The 16,879-nt window shown below is 39.5% G+C and overlaps 5 protein-coding genes, 1 long non-coding RNA gene and 1 other non-coding gene across 11 annotated transcripts in view; 3 read left to right on the forward strand and 4 right to left on the reverse strand.

Moving 5' to 3' along the window:
* LOC104812813 (ras-related protein RABD2c-like) overlaps positions 1–805 on the reverse strand; it is a 2,670-nt gene extending 1,865 nt beyond the window's left edge. The window contains exons 1-2 of the mRNA XM_010540172.1: positions 618–805; positions 10–47 (exon numbers count right to left, since the gene is read on the reverse strand). Coding sequence (XP_010538474.1) covers positions 10–47; positions 618–631 — 52 coding nt within the window. The 5' untranslated portion in view covers positions 632–805. The remainder of the gene's footprint in view (positions 1–9; positions 48–617) is intronic.
* Positions 806–2,026: 1,221 nt separating this feature from the next.
* Positions 2,027–4,486, forward strand: LOC104812814 (vesicle-associated protein 2-1-like). 5 transcript variants are annotated; one of them, XM_010540175.2, is made up of 8 exons: positions 2,027–2,158; positions 2,495–2,619; positions 2,948–3,018; positions 3,132–3,213; positions 3,318–3,433; positions 3,521–3,649; positions 3,826–3,894; positions 4,147–4,486. In XM_010540175.2, the coding sequence occupies exons 2-8, from the start codon at positions 2,559–2,561 to the stop codon at positions 4,258–4,260; spliced, it is 642 nt and encodes a 213-aa protein (XP_010538477.1). In that variant the 5' UTR covers positions 2,027–2,158; positions 2,495–2,558; the 3' UTR covers positions 4,261–4,486. The 5 variants fall into 5 exon arrangements, with proteins under 5 accessions (XP_010538477.1, XP_010538479.1, XP_010538476.1 ...); XM_010540177.2 differs by having other exon boundaries at positions 2,524–2,619; XM_010540174.1 differs by lacking the exon at positions 2,027–2,158 and adding an exon at positions 2,165–2,353.
* Positions 4,487–4,818: 332 nt separating this feature from the next.
* LOC104813338 (YDG domain-containing protein At5g47150-like) lies at positions 4,819–6,051 on the reverse strand. Its single transcript, XM_010540900.1, has one exon. The coding sequence runs from the start codon at positions 6,049–6,051 to the stop codon at positions 4,819–4,821; it is 1,233 nt and encodes a 410-aa protein (XP_010539202.1).
* A 2,353-nt stretch (positions 6,052–8,404) lies between these two features.
* Positions 8,405–12,218, reverse strand: LOC104812815 (GATA transcription factor 26-like). Its single transcript, XM_010540178.2, has 8 exons — positions 11,715–12,218; positions 10,620–10,994; positions 10,058–10,454; positions 9,756–9,828; positions 9,564–9,667; positions 9,270–9,459; positions 9,042–9,162; positions 8,405–8,958 (listed from the first exon to the last, which is right to left on the reverse strand). The coding sequence occupies exons 1-8, from the start codon at positions 11,752–11,754 to the stop codon at positions 8,750–8,752; spliced, it is 1,509 nt and encodes a 502-aa protein (XP_010538480.1). The 5' UTR covers positions 11,755–12,218; the 3' UTR covers positions 8,405–8,749.
* A 999-nt stretch (positions 12,219–13,217) lies between these two features.
* Positions 13,218–13,630, forward strand: LOC104812816. Its single transcript, XR_771632.1, has 3 exons — positions 13,218–13,290; positions 13,406–13,514; positions 13,612–13,630. It is a non-coding gene; the product is annotated as an uncharacterized LOC104812816 (long non-coding RNA).
* A 990-nt stretch (positions 13,631–14,620) lies between these two features.
* On the forward strand, positions 14,621–15,772 carry LOC104812817. The gene is made up of 3 exons (XM_010540179.1): positions 14,621–15,079; positions 15,172–15,309; positions 15,397–15,772. The coding sequence occupies exons 1-3, from the start codon at positions 14,689–14,691 to the stop codon at positions 15,645–15,647; spliced, it is 780 nt and encodes a 259-aa protein (XP_010538481.1). The 5' UTR covers positions 14,621–14,688; the 3' UTR covers positions 15,648–15,772.
* Positions 15,773–16,303: 531 nt separating this feature from the next.
* Positions 16,304–16,375, reverse strand: TRNAW-CCA. The gene has a single exon. It is a non-coding gene; the product is annotated as a tRNA-Trp (tRNA).
* Positions 16,376–16,879: the final 504 nt, after the last annotated feature.

Here is a 16,879-nt window from a genome sequence, read left to right on the forward strand (position 1 = left end):
TCCCTACACCAGAATCACCGATGAGCAAAAGCTTGAACAGATAGTCACTGGAAAACAGAAAAGGTAGAAAGAAGCGTAAGATTACTCTTCACGCTTGATGAAACACAGAGCGCAAACCAGGTATAGAGTTCATCGTTCAGCCTTTCTGGTCCCTCTACAAATACAGGACACAACCTTGCTTTGCCCAATCTGTTGTCCGGAAATGCAAGATGCAGAAAACACAACTTCCTAAAACATCTCGAGTTCTCTCCTGGAATCATATCCAGATTATAACTACGCTATAAAACCCATTAATTGTTCCTGTGTCAGCACTCATGATTCTAAGCTTGTATTCCAACTTGCGGATTTAAACAACGAAATTCTCCGGCGGTTAATCAACCCAGATTTTCTGGATCTAATCGATGCATCACGAGAATCCAAATAGAGGAACCGATGAGACAAAACCATAACGATGCCAACGAGGAAAACCGGGCAGAATTTCCCCCAATTTACTGATCAAAGGTTCTAAGCGAATCTAACAGAAACTAAATCAGAGCTACATAGAAAAATTCAGAGGAAATCGAGTAAGGCTCGGCGATCTGACAGATTGATATCACATGATTAAAGGAACATCTTACTATTCGGGATTCATGGCTCCTCTGGTAGCTGGATCGATCTTCAGGGAGGAAATCTGGGAGAATTCCAATCACGAAGGGAGATCCCGATGACAAATCGATAAGAAAATAGAGCGATCGTCGTCGGCAAGAAATGAGAGAGAGAGAGAGGGGCCAACGGTGCCTGTCGTTGACAATGACGACGCGGTTAAAGAAAGCAAAAGAGACCAACGAAGTTGGAATTAAAATGCGTCGTTGGACGGTGACGTGGCAACGCCAATCACATAGATGCTTGGAAGAGAAATAACCAATGTGTTGAATGGGTGTTGAATGGGAGATGGTTTTTGGAGTTTTTGGATTTTAAAATCTGAAAAAACCAACAATCAAGTTTTTTAAATTTTGGTTTTCCTAAAAATCCGGAAATCTACTTTATGGAAAAAATCAACTAAAAACCAAAAACTACAATTTTTTAGATTTACAAACTTATAAAAGCTAAAAACCAAAAATCAAAAACCAAAAATTAAAAACCAAAAACTAAAACCAAAAACCCAAAATAAAAGCCACTACCATTCAAAGCCCAAATCTTTTCCTGCTTTTTTTTTTATTTGATTCCTCACAATGAAATTCCATAATCCTATATGCAAATTCCATTAATCAATTATGGAAGACCGTATATCATATTTTACACTATGCTCGTTAGAGAAATAAAATTTCAAATAATTATAGAAACCAAGTCGGTGGTGAGGCACATGTATGGATAAAATTGGACCTTTTTCCTTCCAAGTCTATATGATACTTATACGTTACATAAAATGGAATTGAAAGGGAATTAGATTATCCCTAGAGAGAATAAAAGAGAAAAGCAATGGATTCCAATTACATACAGGCTATATATACATATATATACACACACACACACATCCCATTTTAAAATTTATTATTTATTTTCCTGCCGAGATTATGGGGTTATAAAGAATTGGGCCAGATTGGGCTGTAGATAGATTAGTAGGTAGGCCTGTTAAGGATGTCTGAAGTCCAATAAGAAGGCCCAAAAACATATTGGAGAGATCCAATGAGTTTCAGCCTGAAACAGAATAATGTTATTAAAGAATAAAAAGTATGAACCAACATAGAAACAAACACCTGTCAATCATCATGGTTGGCACTTCCCCATTTTTGATCCATTTCTTCTTCTTTCACATTTTTTATTATTATTTTGTTTCCTTTTCTTTTAATCTATTTTGGAAATGATGATTAATCAGGCAAATTTGTCTTTAAATTGAACATTTTCTTTGGCACTTAAAAAATAAACCTCATATTAGATTTTGTAATGAAATTATAATGTAGGTTTATTTTTTGAGTAAACATATTTGATGTATCAAATTAATTTGTTAAGAAGGGATTAAATTCACAATTGAAGCCGCAACCGCAAATTTCCTACACCCCACGTGTCATTCTCCCTCCCCCCTCTCTCTCTCTCTCTTCCGCCGTTCTTCCCGGAGACGACGGCGGAGGAAATCGCACCGAACTTTGCAGCGACTTCACGTGGCCGCTGCTCCTCGAAGGTTGCTCTCTCTCTATCGTTCTCTCTAGAGAGAGAATAAAAGCTCCTTTTGTTCTTCGCCACCATTCGACCGAGAGATAGGGACTTGACCCCGGTTTTTGTGGGAGAGCGATTTCCGGGGCGACCAACAAGAAACTCACCAATCAGCTTCTTCGCTTCCCTCTCCGATCGTTCTACCGTTAATTTGTGTCCTTGGGTTTGATCCGCCTTTCTTTCTCTTCTTCTCTCTCGATTTCTGTCTCTCTCTCCGGTTGATTTTTTTTTTTTTTGCGAATTTTGGATTTTTTTTCCTCTGGTGGTTGGAGAAATTGTTGAGCTAGGGTTCCAATTTGTATAGAATCCCTGATCCGGTGCCTTCGAGTTCAGGAGATTGATCTGTCGATCTTCGTGGTGGCTGAACCATGACTGCCGGTGGGGGTGATCAGCTTATCTCCGTTCAACCTGATGAACTCAAATTCATTTGTAAGTATTAAAGTATATCACTTTTCTTTCGTACATGTATGTGTGAATACGTACGCATGAATTTTGTTACTGTTTCTTAGAATTGAAGTTTATACAGTTTCTATCTAGAAATGAGATATACTCTCGTTGTTCTGAGTTATGGGATATAAGATGAATGATTGATAGATTGGCTTCGCTGAAGAAAAGATTGGTTTCCTTTCGTTACATCTAATCATGTTGATTACTTGAATTGTCTTGACGTTAAGGTATTGCCTTAGTTTAGAAAATTCATCATGCATTGTCTTGTCTGTATTGCCCGATCATCATGAGACTCATCATATTGTTTCAGTTGAATTGGAGAAGCAAAGCTACTGTGATCTGAAAGTTGCCAATAAAACAGAACACTATGTTGCTTTTAAGGTAATTCCTACATTTCTAGAACAGATCTGTTTCTTGTCTGCTACAAGGTATTGAGGTTGTTCTCCTCCACAATCGTGTGACTTTTGAGCTTTGGCGTTTTCTCTCCGCATCAGGTTAAAACAACTTCACCGAAGAAGTACTTCGTAAGACCCAACACGGGTGTCATCCAGCCTTGGGACTCCTGCATCATTAGAGGTGCAATGTTCGGTCTTTTCAAAACCCATTTACCTTTGTTGGTCTTCACTCCTCAAGAACTGGTCACATGAATGAAAGCAATAAACGTGTTTTTTGGTTGGCAGTGACTCTACAAGCACAGCGGGAATATCCTCTTGATATGCAGTGCAAAGACAAATTTCTCCTACAAAGTACCATAGTACCTCCTCATACCGATGTGGATGAGCTTCCTCAAGATACGGTACAACCAATGTTTCATCCTGCAAATCACTTTCTTACCACTCTTGGTGAAGCACTGATTCCAACCTTGTTTGATGAATGTTTCTAGTTCACTAAGGAGGGTGGAAAAACATATGAATGCAAGCTTAAAGTCTCGTATGTCTCCCCTTCTTCACGGCATGTAACCTTTGAGAACGTGACGACAAAGGGTGATGCCAATGGCTCTGAAACCATCTCTGTGAGTAACAATTATTCTGCCTGATGACTTATGCATCTCATAAAAATATCATAGGCGAACATATATCATAATAATACATTATAGCTCAAGAGCCTTTGATATTTCCACACTTAGATTGTCCTTGGCTGTCTCTCTCACTTTTCTAAGTTTTCTTTTCATCAATATGTATGGGTCAGACCATACAGCGCCTGAAGGAGGAAAGAGATGCAGCCGTTAAGCTAACGCAGCAGCTGCAACAAGAGCTGGTACCCTTCAGTAAACCATCCTTGATTTTCATTATGTTTTTTTTCCTCGGTAACCCTAAGTAGTATTTGATGTGGGTAGTTGTCAGAATTCATGCATACCACCCTTATCATGTGAACCTCGATCCATTGGACATAGATCCGATTTTGCTACTTCTGTCCTCTTTCTCAGGAACCCAAATGATTTGCGATTTCAAATAACAATCCATTTGATTTGAGATTATAGCAGCATTCCTTAACATTAACAATTTGCAGGAGACGCTGAGAGGGAGGAAAGGCAGCAAGGGCGTCACTTTACAGTTCGCAGCTATTGTGGGACTCGTTGGGATCATAATAGGTTACATTCTGAAATTCACCTGTTCAAGCTGATCTTCTTTCCATATACAAAAGTCTATTTCACTTCTCATTCTGCTTTCCGAAAACCCTTCTGTTGAATTCTTGTAATTCATTCATTGTGGGGAAGCTTCCTTCCACTCCTTGCTACATTTTTCCCTTTTCTTTTTCTTCTGTTACCACCTCAAATTGAATGCCTTTTTGTTTTGTGCGCTTGTATTTTTACCATCTTCTACGTTTAAAAGTTTTTTTGATATTTAAATATATGTCTCAAACATTTCTCAGTGCCCAATGCTCCCTCGCTACCAAAAAAAAGAAGAAGACGACAACATGCTTATATATATATATATATAAGCATGCAGCATGCATATACGGTACATGTATTTATACGGTATGGATTGTTATAAACGTAGTGCATAGGTAGTTAATCGATTTAAACGAGGAAACCACAAAAACAAATACAACAAAAAAAAAACTACTGAATTCGACTCATTCAGAAGAAGAAATCAAGATCGTCTCACAAAAAAAAAAAAAAAAAAAGAGAGAGAGAGCAAGCAAACGCCTCCCGACACATCCCCCAAGCGATCACCTAAACTAAACATTCGAAGTCAAACGCAATTCAGTTTGCCCAGCCTGTCTGCGGAGCTTGAACTTGAAAACGAGCTTCCCCCTGGGTCCCACCTCTCTCCAGAACTCTTCGACCAAATACAGCCCATCGTATACGTATACCTTCCCCCCACCGGCTCTGGCTTCCCCCCTTATAAGTCTCACCGGAGTTTTGTACCTGAAACAGTTGGCCAATGCCAGATTCCCTCTGACCAGCTTCTGATCCTCGGCCCTCCTGTTCATTCTCTCCACGTTCCCGCCTTGACCAGTGTAAACCACCACGTCCTTCTCCACCATTTCGTCGTTGTGGCTTCCCCCCGACGTCGACACTATGCTTGTCGCCAGCCTCACTTCTCCTCTTATCACTGAATCGATCCCTCCCCTCATCGAATGGTGCAGTCCCACCACGCTCAGCTCTGCCTTGTACCCGAACTTGTCCCCTACTTCGATTCCTGCCACTTCCCCTATTATCTTTCCCCTGTTCACGTGTTTCCCTCCCTCTTTCATCACTTTCCATGCTCTGCAGTCCATCCTCCTCGTCATGTCAGTCGCGTTCTCCCGCTTTTCGTGTTTCTCGAGGGACAGTTGCTTGAACACTTCCTGGAATAAACTCAATGTCTTCCTCACCTTTTCACGTGGACAACTCATTTCTGATCTTGGACCAGGTGGAAGACGGCGTTGGGATGGAACAGGTCCCACAGTTTTTGGTCTACTGAGACGTTGGGCATTGTTTCCGCAGAAGGGGGGGAACGTCCTTGTAGCCGAAACAATCTTCCGATGAGAAGGATTTGCGTTTTTCATCGAAGAGGGTCTCGAATAGTCCCCCTTCCTTACCCGAAAACTCGCCTCACTTGAATTGCCTTTTGCTGATAGCAGCATTCCCTTAGAACCAGACTTACTCGAATGTAAACCAATCAATTCCATTCCCTGGGATCCATCAACAAGACTAGCACAGCTATGCCCACCAACAGTTTCAACTAATCCAACTTCTGCTGAAGAAGAACTTCCCAATCCCTTCAACTTCACTTTCTTCAAGACCGGTCCCACGACGTTCCTGCATGCAGTTGCTGCATAATCACGTGCATTCCCGATTCTTGGATCATTCTTTGCCAATCCAAACCCAACAGTTTGAGGCCCGCATCCAACCGGGGCATCTCTTACAGCAGAAATCCGCTTACTTCCGCTGAAAAGCTCGGAAGAGCAGCTTCTTTTGGTCGCCATCCTGCAGAGTTGTAGTTTTCGGTCAAACTAACGGAAAGTATTAACACTGTTGAACTCGAAGGAAACAACAGGAGTTCTGTCAGAACTAAGGGTTCTAACTATTGTTTTTCCCATCGTTAGGGGGGTGGGATCTTCGAGATTCCATCTCCTATCTTGATCATTTTTTCTGATGTATTTATTGAATTTGAAAGCAAAAACGATGAGACAAACATTATAATTAAACCCCTTAATTGACCCTACGCCCACTGATTAGCGGCGGTTACAAAAACAACGTGGGATTCAAACCGTATGAATTCGAATTCCGAAAGGACCCTAAACCCACTTATCACCTAACTTTTCAATCCCAATACAAAAATAATCCAACAAAAACCCTAGATAACAAAAATAACTCTATCAAGTTCATATACAAACACGATCACAGAAGAGGAAAAAGGATAGTTTTGTCGAAATCTTTTGGGTTCGTAATTTCCGAACACCTAAAGAGACGAGAAACCTTTGTAAAATTTCTAGAGCCATATCAAAGAAGAAGAAAGAAAAAGTTCCAGAAAGACCGTCGGAGTCGACGGCGGACTACAACTTTCTAAACTAAGAAATCGAAGAACTCGCTTTTTTTCCCATAATGGCAAGTAAACAACAACGCTGCATCATTTTCTCAGGATCGAAGCAAATAACTAACGGAGAGAGTAATCATCTTCCCATCATTTCCACAGTATCTGGACGAGTACTTGGAGAAATCGAAAGCATGAACACATAATAACAGCAGATAAACAACCAAATCCATAAAGGACCATGAGAATGGATACGTGTCTTTCGAACTGGAAAATGCATGCAAAGTCACAGTAATAATAAAGATCCTTACACTGCAGGAGGAAAAGAAATAGCAACTACGAAACCACCAGAGCTTGAGGAAGAAGACGAAGATTTCTCTCCCGCGTTTTTCTTTTTCTCGGGAAACAAACAGGCTCGGGAAAATCGGGGAGAGAGGTAATAAGAAGGACGCTGTGACGTTTTGACGGCTGATTTGTACCGTTTGCAGTTTGTTATGATTAATGTTTTAATTAGTCATTTATTATGTACATGAAACGGCAATTAGTATAGTTTAATTTTTCTTTACATTTGTTCTTATAATAATAATCCCTTATTTTTTTTTCTAAGGTATGAGAAAGTATGTGATTTACTGCAAAATACAATATTCGACGTGTTTATTTTTTTCTTTCTCTTGATAGCTTTTGAGGTAAATGTTACAGGGATGAGATCAATTTAGTAAAATTCTTTTCTAATTGGACCGGCTCGATGATATTATATATATATATATAGAGAGAGAGAGAGGAAATGGATAATAAGAGAAAATAAAACGACATTTTAATCATATAATTGGGAAGTTAAAAGAGGTGAGATGGATATAATTATAATTGGGAGAAAAAAACGCTTTTCTGACCCATTTATTACTGAGGATGGATATAATTTTAAATGTAATAAAACACTAAAAAACAAAATACATGACGTCATTTCCACCTTAACAACGCCAACATCCTCTTACTACCAATTTGATTTGGGTGGGTGGCTCAATTTTTCATTTCCTTTCATTTTGATTTTGTATTAGTTATCTCAAAATCTATAACAACTCTAAATCATTTCTAAAAACACCTTTTCAAATAAATATAGTAGGGTGAGCGTTTCGAAAAACGGTTCGTGTTCGGGACGGAATAGATCGGTTTGGTTCTTTCGGTTTTATAAAAATAGGTACCAATCGAGTTTTTTATTGTATTCGATTCGGTTCGGTTTCGGTATCGGTTCGGTTCGGTTTCGAATTTTATTAAAAAATGATAGATTTTCTTTAAAAACATTCGGTTTTTCGGGATTTTTAAAATTCAGTTCGGTTCGGTTCCAGAAAAAATTCGGTTCTCTAACAATTGTACCGTTCGGAAAATAACAGCGGTTTCGGATCAGAAAAAAATATTGTTTTAACGGTTCGGTTCGGTCCGATTCTGAAGAACCGAACCGAAACGCCCAGCCATAAAATATAGGTCTATCCTTTTTTTTTCCTTTTCAATCTCTATTTTTATACTCTTCACCTTTTTAATCGACATATCTATCAAATTTATATTGTATATTTATTTTTCGTAATTTATCTTCTATATTTATTATTCTTATTTTTTTTCAATAGTCTTATTTTTAATTATATTCATCTTTATACATCCATAAATCCATTTCAACATCTCCATCTCTACCCACGCTTAGTTTACACCATAATCATCTCAAACATAGTCAACTAATTGTATCCATACTTTTCATTTCCACTTTAAATATAATAAAAAAAATACTTTTACTAAAAAACCATAAAACACTAAAAAAAAATCAAAACACATTACTTCATTTCCACATTCAAAGTCTATTATATGTTATTACAGTTTTCTTCTCCTCCCTATACAAAAAGCCAAAAAGAGTTTTTTTTTATAAAAAAAACTCGACCTTCTTGTTCAAGTTCTCAAGGGCCATGGAAGAGAAAGAGAGAATAGTTATAAGATATAACATTTTATGAAGGATTCACCCAAGAGGTTATGTTTTCTGCTCAGATGCCTGATATGTATAATAATCTTCCAATCAAGAGTAGGCTTAGAGCTTTAAAGACTCATTAATTGCCTTTGTTCCAAAAAAAGGTATGAAGAGAGCTGTTTCCTCTCTCTCTCTCCCTCTCTTATGGCTGTGGAAGCAACTCTGCTTGAGGAAAAGACCCATTCAATGGCACATCCAGAAGGAGATCATGCTCATAACCATCACCATCCCCTTCATACCCATCTCTCTCAAACCCCAATCCCTTCCTTACGAACCCCTTCTCTTTGATTTCTTGATTTGGTTTCATCTTCATCACCACCCTTTTAGGGCTCCTCATCACAGCCCTTGTCTCTGTAAACACAAACCCATTACAGGTTTGGCATTATAATCACAATTAACACGTCTTAATAGAGAGGATTTCCTTCTTGACTGACCTGTAATCTTGTGGCTTTGGCTTTCACTAAGTCTACTAATGCCTATGAGATTGTTTGATGCATTCGAGTTTGGGATTCTTGATGGTGTAGTAGAAGAGCCTACTGTCCCATTTTTGCCTTCCTGCAGACAAACGTTTAGTGATCTAAAACCACAGTTGAGGGGGGCAAACCCATCATGTCAATGGTAGCTTGGCAGGCTTTAATCAATTCAAGGAAATTAAGCCGAACCTTGAGTTGGTAATAGCTTTCAACCAGATGGGATTTGGTAAGATCGGATAAAGCAAGTTTCTTTAGCATCTTACGGTCTTCTAGTTTGGCTCCTGGGGAAGAAGATAACCCGAACACACCATCAGCCACTAGCTGCTGAAACAAAGGGAAGTTCTCCTTGAACTGAGCACTCTCAAACATGCTTCTGAGGCTGCAAAACGAAACAAGAACAATCAGAACTTATTAAAAAGTCAGCTTGATTCCGTGAAATGATTCGGTTCAGTGTAAGCTTTGCTTATGCAATCAAAGTCAGACCTATCGGGAAAATTAACAGAGTCTATCTGAGGAAGCAGTTTCATCAGCTGCCGCTTTTCATCATCCCTGAATTGTCCCATGAACTCATCGAAGTTGAAAACATCCTGCACAACAGAGCTAGAACGACTGTTAATCCACAGACAGATCTCCAACATGCTGACCACAGTTGTTTCAGAAATCTGATGAACTCACCATCAAATCTATGGTACAGAGTGGTGAACTGTGACATCCTAGAATTTGTTGTTTCTCATTTTGAGACTTGGTCCTGCAATGAGGAACAATGTTTTTGTTAGTGAGATTGGACGTTCTCTTTTCCTGTCTCTACCCGAATCTTATATCTGTACTCTAGAAAGGATTTTCATGATCATGGTATCCAAGATTTCTTTTCCACCCTGACTATGTCCCAAGCTTCTATCCAGCGGGAAAGGAGAAACTAGAGTTACCGAACGAAAATGTACGAAACGATATCACGGATAGAGAGAGAATCAATCTACCTCTTGAGTTGCTCCTGCTGAATCGCTTGTCCACCAAAGTTTGGAGCTTTTGCAGCTCCATTGCAAATGGACTTGCCAGAATGTGAATATGCCTCATTCATTGAGGACCTGTTCTCCACCGAGAGCGAGCTGGCTTCAGACTCCTCTTCACGACCAACCGAGTGTGGATGCCTCATGAGAACACTTCCATGTCCTATCTCAACTGAAACCATCGGTGTCTCGTTCTCGAAAAGCAGATCCTCCTCTGATGAACCGGAGAAACACGATGACTGCTGTTCTTGTAGAATACTATAGAGGTCTTTTCTGAGCTTTTCCACTGAAGAAGGCTTTGGACGGCCCACACACGTCCTCCTCTTGCAAGGAACGGACGTGTCCCACACGTTAGACTGTGCTGGACCTGAAACAGAGGGCACATTGGCACTGAGGAACCGCTTTAAAGACCACCTAGTTGGTTAAGGAGCAAAATAACAAGAATCTAAAACTCGGGACAGAAGATATCGTATATGCTTTTAGCATCAAAATGTGTACAGCCCTGTGTATACAACAGCAGAGAGGATCAAACCTGTAAACTCACTCCCATCTGCACTTCCAAACTGTGCACAGCTCTCAGAGTTTGATATAGCTGACCCGGAACTTGATCTGTTGCTAGCATCCTCGTCTACCACCTTCTTGAAACCATGATAGAATTCTGAGGAGGAAGCCCTTTTAACCATTGCATTTTCTTGATTGGATTTCCTCTTGAGCATCTTCATTTCTTTGTTCTTATTTACAGGTACGCCCTTTAACCTCTGAACCCTTTGATCCTCGTTGTCTTCTGCTTCAGCCCGAGCATGAAGGGGCGTGTAGTTTGCCAATGATCCCTTTGTTCTCCACCGTGATCCACATGCATTGCACAGCACTGGCTTTTCCGGTGGCCCATTCCGCCAGAGAGGCGTACCTGTTTGCAAACGCCCGGTAAGTGCAAAGCATTTGACAATACAGATGAACAATGAGCAGATATGGCGATTAGTACTATAAGCTTAAGCAGAATCAGCACAAGAACAAACGAGGAAGTGTGATAAAATCATCTCAAATCTCAAACGGCAAGCTCATCCCCAGAGAAGATCAATGGTCTCATTCCAAAAAAAAAAAAAACAATCATCCAGGATTCCATCACCAATCGGAGCTAATTCAGACAATTGGCTTGTAAGTTCATTACAATTGAACACCCCCCCCCCCCCCCAATCCATTGTCTTCCATCTGGGTGCACAACCATTGACCCAGACATGTAATGCTCAATCAAAACAAAAAGAGAAAAACAAGAACGGACGTAGCAAACCACAAATGAACGCAGAAACATGTGTTCTTAAAACCCAGTAACCATAGACAACTAAAGACATGTGATTACAGAACATGACTCCAAATTCTCATTTAAGTTCATCTGTCCGGGAAAAAGCATTCGCTGTCCATCCATAACTCTGCTTAATCAATTGGCGCATCTCACCAAACGTATAATAACCAAATAACTTGGTCACCAAAGCATATAAACAATCAGTCCCCAGAAAGAAAGAAAGCCATTTTATCCAGGAAAAGCATCATATGTGTAGATAGAAAATCTATATATGGGTCAATTTCTTGATATGGAATTGGATTTGGAATTGGAGAAACAAGAACTCACTTGTAACTCCACAGTGACAACACGGCCCTTGCTTCCCCATAATAATCTCCCTTTTCTCTTTTTTTCTTTGAAATTTCTAAAATTTACAGAACTTCTAAGAGATTTTGGAAATAAATTTATGATGACTACTGTTGTTATTATCAAGCTGTAAACGGAAAACACAAACTGGGCATCAACAAGGCTTCTCCGCAAGGAAAAACCCAGAAAAAGTTTTTCTGCAGAAGCCGAAGACAAAACCCAGCAAATCTCCTCTGAGAAAATTCTTGAAAATAAAAAGAAAAAAAAAACAGCAGCAGCCCAGAAAATTGAAAATCAAAACAAGGAAGAGAGAAATTCAGAGACGAATTTTTTTTCTCTCTCTCTCTCTCTCGGTTCCTTGAGCAATCAGTCTATACAAATACAATCCAATGGAAAAGGGAAGAGACCATTGAGAGAGGAATCTAATAAATGGATGTGAAAAAGGGGAAGAGAGAGAAAGTGAGGCTTAGAGAGAGAGTATGCTTGTGTTTGTATTTTGTAAAATGGCCTATTTTCTCTTTTGTTTGTTTTGTAGACGAAGTAAATGTTTCAGCTTCTCACACTTTGTTTTTTTTTTTCAAATTTAATTTATTGTTTTTTAGGGATTAATTTGAAAGCCCATTGATGTTACTTACCGAGAGATTTTCTAATTAATTTTTGACAGGAAAAGATAATCTGGTTTAATTTAAATCAATTAGCAAGCAATATAAAACTGATTTAAAAAAAATTGGGCCTATAATGGTTAATGAGTGATGAGGTTGAGGAGGAATATAATTGCTTTGTGCCTTATGGTGCCTTCCTGTTGACTGTAGACTTTTCTTATTCCTTGTTGTCTTTTTTATCCATGTATAAATCTTATAACTTTTTTTCTTATAATACGAAGGTTCACCAAATCTTTGACCCGACTATAAGATCGAAAAACCCAAGTGAATGTCCTTCTCCATGTGAACCCAGAATGAGATAATGTTTTGTATATTGTTTCACCAGGTCACCCAAGTTTGGGTTGTATAAATCATATATGTCATAGCATTATGTTTGTATTCATATAACTAATGGCTATAATCTTTACTTGTAACTCAAATTTATTATATTTGCATTACACTACAAACTCGATTACTTTATTATATGTATTTTAAAATGTTCAGTTAATACAAGATTTCCAATTTTATATAGATATGCGTGTGCCTAAATATGTCAATGTGCACGTTGTCTAAATTAAAATTAAAAAACAAATTTTAATAGTAGCAAAAGGGGGGTTAGAGCTAATTTTACCTAAGTATAAACATTTGACTATACATATAACAAAATGCACTTATTCTGTGTGCTGTTAACAATGGTGGATGAGGATCCATTGATTTTCTTTTCTTGCTGTTTATTCTGCACTCTATAATTTTAAAAAAAAACATTTTTTATAGAAAAAAATAATAAAAGGGGAACGTTCTGCTAAGCTAACAAAAGGGAAAATGGATAGTATTTATGATCTCCCGCGTCTGTGCAGGAGGAGTTTCAGCTTGCTTTGTTCAAGAACAGAAAGAAGGATAACATGTTTGCTAATATGGTGATCTAATTTTCTGAGTCTCCTAGAATTGTCTTCTTCTGGACGAGAGCTTAAAAACACTCTTAAGCTATAAGGCTGAGGATACAGAATTAAATAAATGTTGATTTCTTTGCAGATATTCGATATGTTTGACGCTAAACGAAAAGGCGTCATCGATTTCGGGGACTTTGTTAGGTCACTAAATGTTTTCCACCCCAACATATCCCCGGATGACAAAATCGATTGTAAGTTGGCATAAGAGAAGTGACAAAATCTATATCTATTGTCTCTCTTAAGTTTTTATCACAACCTTATTCATGCCCGTTTATCGTTTATTTTCAGTTACATTCCGGCTTTACGAGGGAAAGAAAATAGAGGGAAAGGTGGAGCGTGAGAGTCACCGTCGTCCACAAAAGACGACGACGATGGCCACAACTCCTCTCTTATCTCCACCGTTTGATCTTTGTTAAAAAAGCAAATATCTCTAATGGATCCATTGCATATACTTTTAGTATACAAATACATCCGAAATATTTTTAAGTTATAATTTCTATATATCCAAATGATAGTCTTGTAAATGTAGACATACACTTTACAGTTCATATATATATATATACATATATCGCAGACAAGTTTTGCCTCCGAATATATTTAGAGTTTTATAAAAAAAAATGGAATTTAACAAGAAGAAACGACAGATGAAAATCAATAAAAACCATAGGAGACGGTAGGAACACGTGAACCCAAATTGGACACTGATATATATATGTGTGTGTATATATATATATCCCTTGTGATTGTCTGAAAGTTATGAGAATAATAGAGCTAAGCATGATAGCATATGTGCATAATGACGGGTCAGATCCAACGGCTGAGGACGATCCATCAAACCGATGGATGATGCAGCAAATGACAGAAAAGGGTCGTGCCCTCGAGTAAGTGGTGAATGTCTATGATTGCGTACGTTTTGTACACTAATCACACAACTGCTACAGCAGCAACGGCAATAATAATATCGAAGCATATACTATAATAGCAGGTGGGGGGGTGGGTTCATTGTACAATGCATATCAATCGCTATCACATATATTATTCATGAAAAGATTTAATAACCCCATCACTATTCTAATGATGATCATACATTGCAATAGCCATATTGCCATATACGGCATTGGTTAAGTAAGAGCCCATAATTAGGCCCATTACAGTTGGGCTTTATCCCGGCCCATTTACACGCCGTTTTTCACCGAGGGAAACGCTGTGCAGTTGCGTTTGTTTGTTGGTGAACGGCATGCATTTCTCACGCCTTCTGATAACATCTCTTTCACTCTCTCCAAGCTCATTTCAAGCCACACGATTCTTAAGAAGCCGAGAGAGAGAGAAACTACCGAAGCGTGAAGTGAGCTTTTGCAAGAACAGATGTCCATATCCATGGCGATGTTCTCTCCACCCTTCTCTTCCTCTCTCCAGAACCTTCATTCCGTCCCCAGGATCTCTTTCTCTCTCCTCCCCACCAAGCGTCTCTCTCTCCTCTCCCTCCCTCGAGCCTCTGCCGACAATGGCACGACCTCCCCCTCCGCCATCACCGCCGCCGAGCCTCCCACGCCCGCCGCGGCGGTAGCTGAAGCGATTCCGCCATCTCCTCCGGCGGAGAAATCCGCCGCAGAAAATGGCGCCGTCGGTGGCGAAGAGACGGCGGTGGAGGCGACGGTGATCAAATTCCAGGATTCGAGGTGGGTTGACGGAACTTGGGATCTGAAGCAGTTCGTGAAAGATGGAAAAACCGATTGGGATTCCGTAATCGTTGCTGGTAAGAATCTTTGTCGAGTGCAATCTGAATAGGTAGGTAATCAACTGTTGTTTCTATCTGTGAACAAAAATAACGTGGAAACTCGATTGCAGAGGCTAAGAGAAGGAAATGGCTAGAAGAGAACCCAGAAACGAGCAGTAACGAAGAACCTGTACTCTTCGACACTTCCATAATTCCATGGTGGGCATGGATGAAAAGATACCATCTTCCTGAAGCCGAACTCCTCAATGGTCTGTTCCTCTTTAAAACTCATAACCCATCAATCTGTTGGATCAAAATCGTGGCTTTGATCTAATCAAAATGTCGTTTTGTCAAAGGCCGAGCGGCGATGATAGGGTTCTTCATGGCATACTTTGTGGACAGTCTTACCGGAGTAGGGCTTGTCGACCAGATGGGCAACTTCTTCTGCAAGACGCTCTTGTTCGTAGCGGTGGCTGGAGTTCTGTTCATACGCAAGAACGAGGATTTTGAGAAGCTGAAGAAGCTCTTCGAAGAGACGACTCTGTATGATAAGCAATGGCAAGCGACATGGAAAGACGACGCGTCTACCGGTTCTGACAACAAGTGATATGATGTCGTGATTAGTCAAAGCTAGAGGCTTTTCCAAAGGGGGAGAGTAAGGGGTTGTTCCCATGTGTGTGTACTTCTCAAGTGTATTACTGTTTTCCCTCATAAAGTTTAAATATTTCCTCATGGGTGTCTGGATGAACAGAGGAAGGGTGATGTATCCCCCCCTCCCCTTCCAGCCAAAAAAAAAAGGATCTACAAATGAAATGCAACAAAAATATTCCAGGGCCAGGCGACATGAATGGCAAACTCTCCAGGCGGTTATAGCAGCTCCTGTAATAAATTATGCAATTCCCCAAGTGAAAGAAAGGACAAGAACACAAAGCAACAAGTGTTTGGTCTCAAAAGTGGATGATATATGATTTGTAAATAATGAGTGGAGCAAACCAAGTGAGTAGATTCTGGTACAAATAACGTACAACGTTGGATGAACCTTCAACATGACATTAACAACTCCGTAGCTTTTGATCTTCCATATCCTTACTTACACCCAAATTGTATTGATCTCTCCAGGCATACACGCTACTAAAATAGTATTAGCGATAGTGGGCCCTATTCTACAATGTTCATGGGCTTGGCCCAAGTCTGTCAGATTCGGATAAAGGGCAAAAATGGAAAATAATTAAAAAAAAGATTAGGATCCTTATGGATCGGGATTGAACCCGACGTGAATCGAACACGCAACCTTCTGATCTGGAGTCAGACGCGCTACCATTGCGCCACGGATCCGATGAATTAAATTCTAGTTTTTTGTAAACAAGTTTCAATAACAAAATGGTTGGTGTCGTCCTAATTAAAGGTCCAAATATGTCAACATTTGCTTGAACCCGATTTCATGTTCATATCCTCTTGAAATTTGATTGATTTGCCAGTAGTTAATCTCCTACGCGTAAATAAAATAATCCTTTTAGCAAACACAAGTACAACGCATCTTTATTTTTTCTTCCATTGCAAACTTAAACATTAAAATAGCAAATTTACGCACGACAGAAAAAAAATATAGGAGCTCGCACACAAAGCTCCACACGTGCGGCGCTCATCTCCTGTAAGTTTTTGCAGAAGAAAAGAAAACACAGCTTCTCTCATCGGTGTGGCCATTTTCATCCGTCACCCTTCACCCTTCACCTATCCCTATTCAGATCCCCCCCAAAAACGATGAGACAAACATTATAATTAAACCCCTTAATTGACCCTACGCCCACTGATTAGCGGCGGGTACAAAAAAAACCTGGG

The sequence above is a fragment of the Tarenaya hassleriana genome, unplaced genomic scaffold (genome assembly GCF_000463585.1).
Source record: "Tarenaya hassleriana unplaced genomic scaffold, ASM46358v1 Cleome2, whole genome shotgun sequence".
In the NCBI taxonomy this organism is placed as follows: domain Eukaryota; kingdom Viridiplantae; phylum Streptophyta; class Magnoliopsida; order Brassicales; family Cleomaceae; genus Tarenaya; species Tarenaya hassleriana.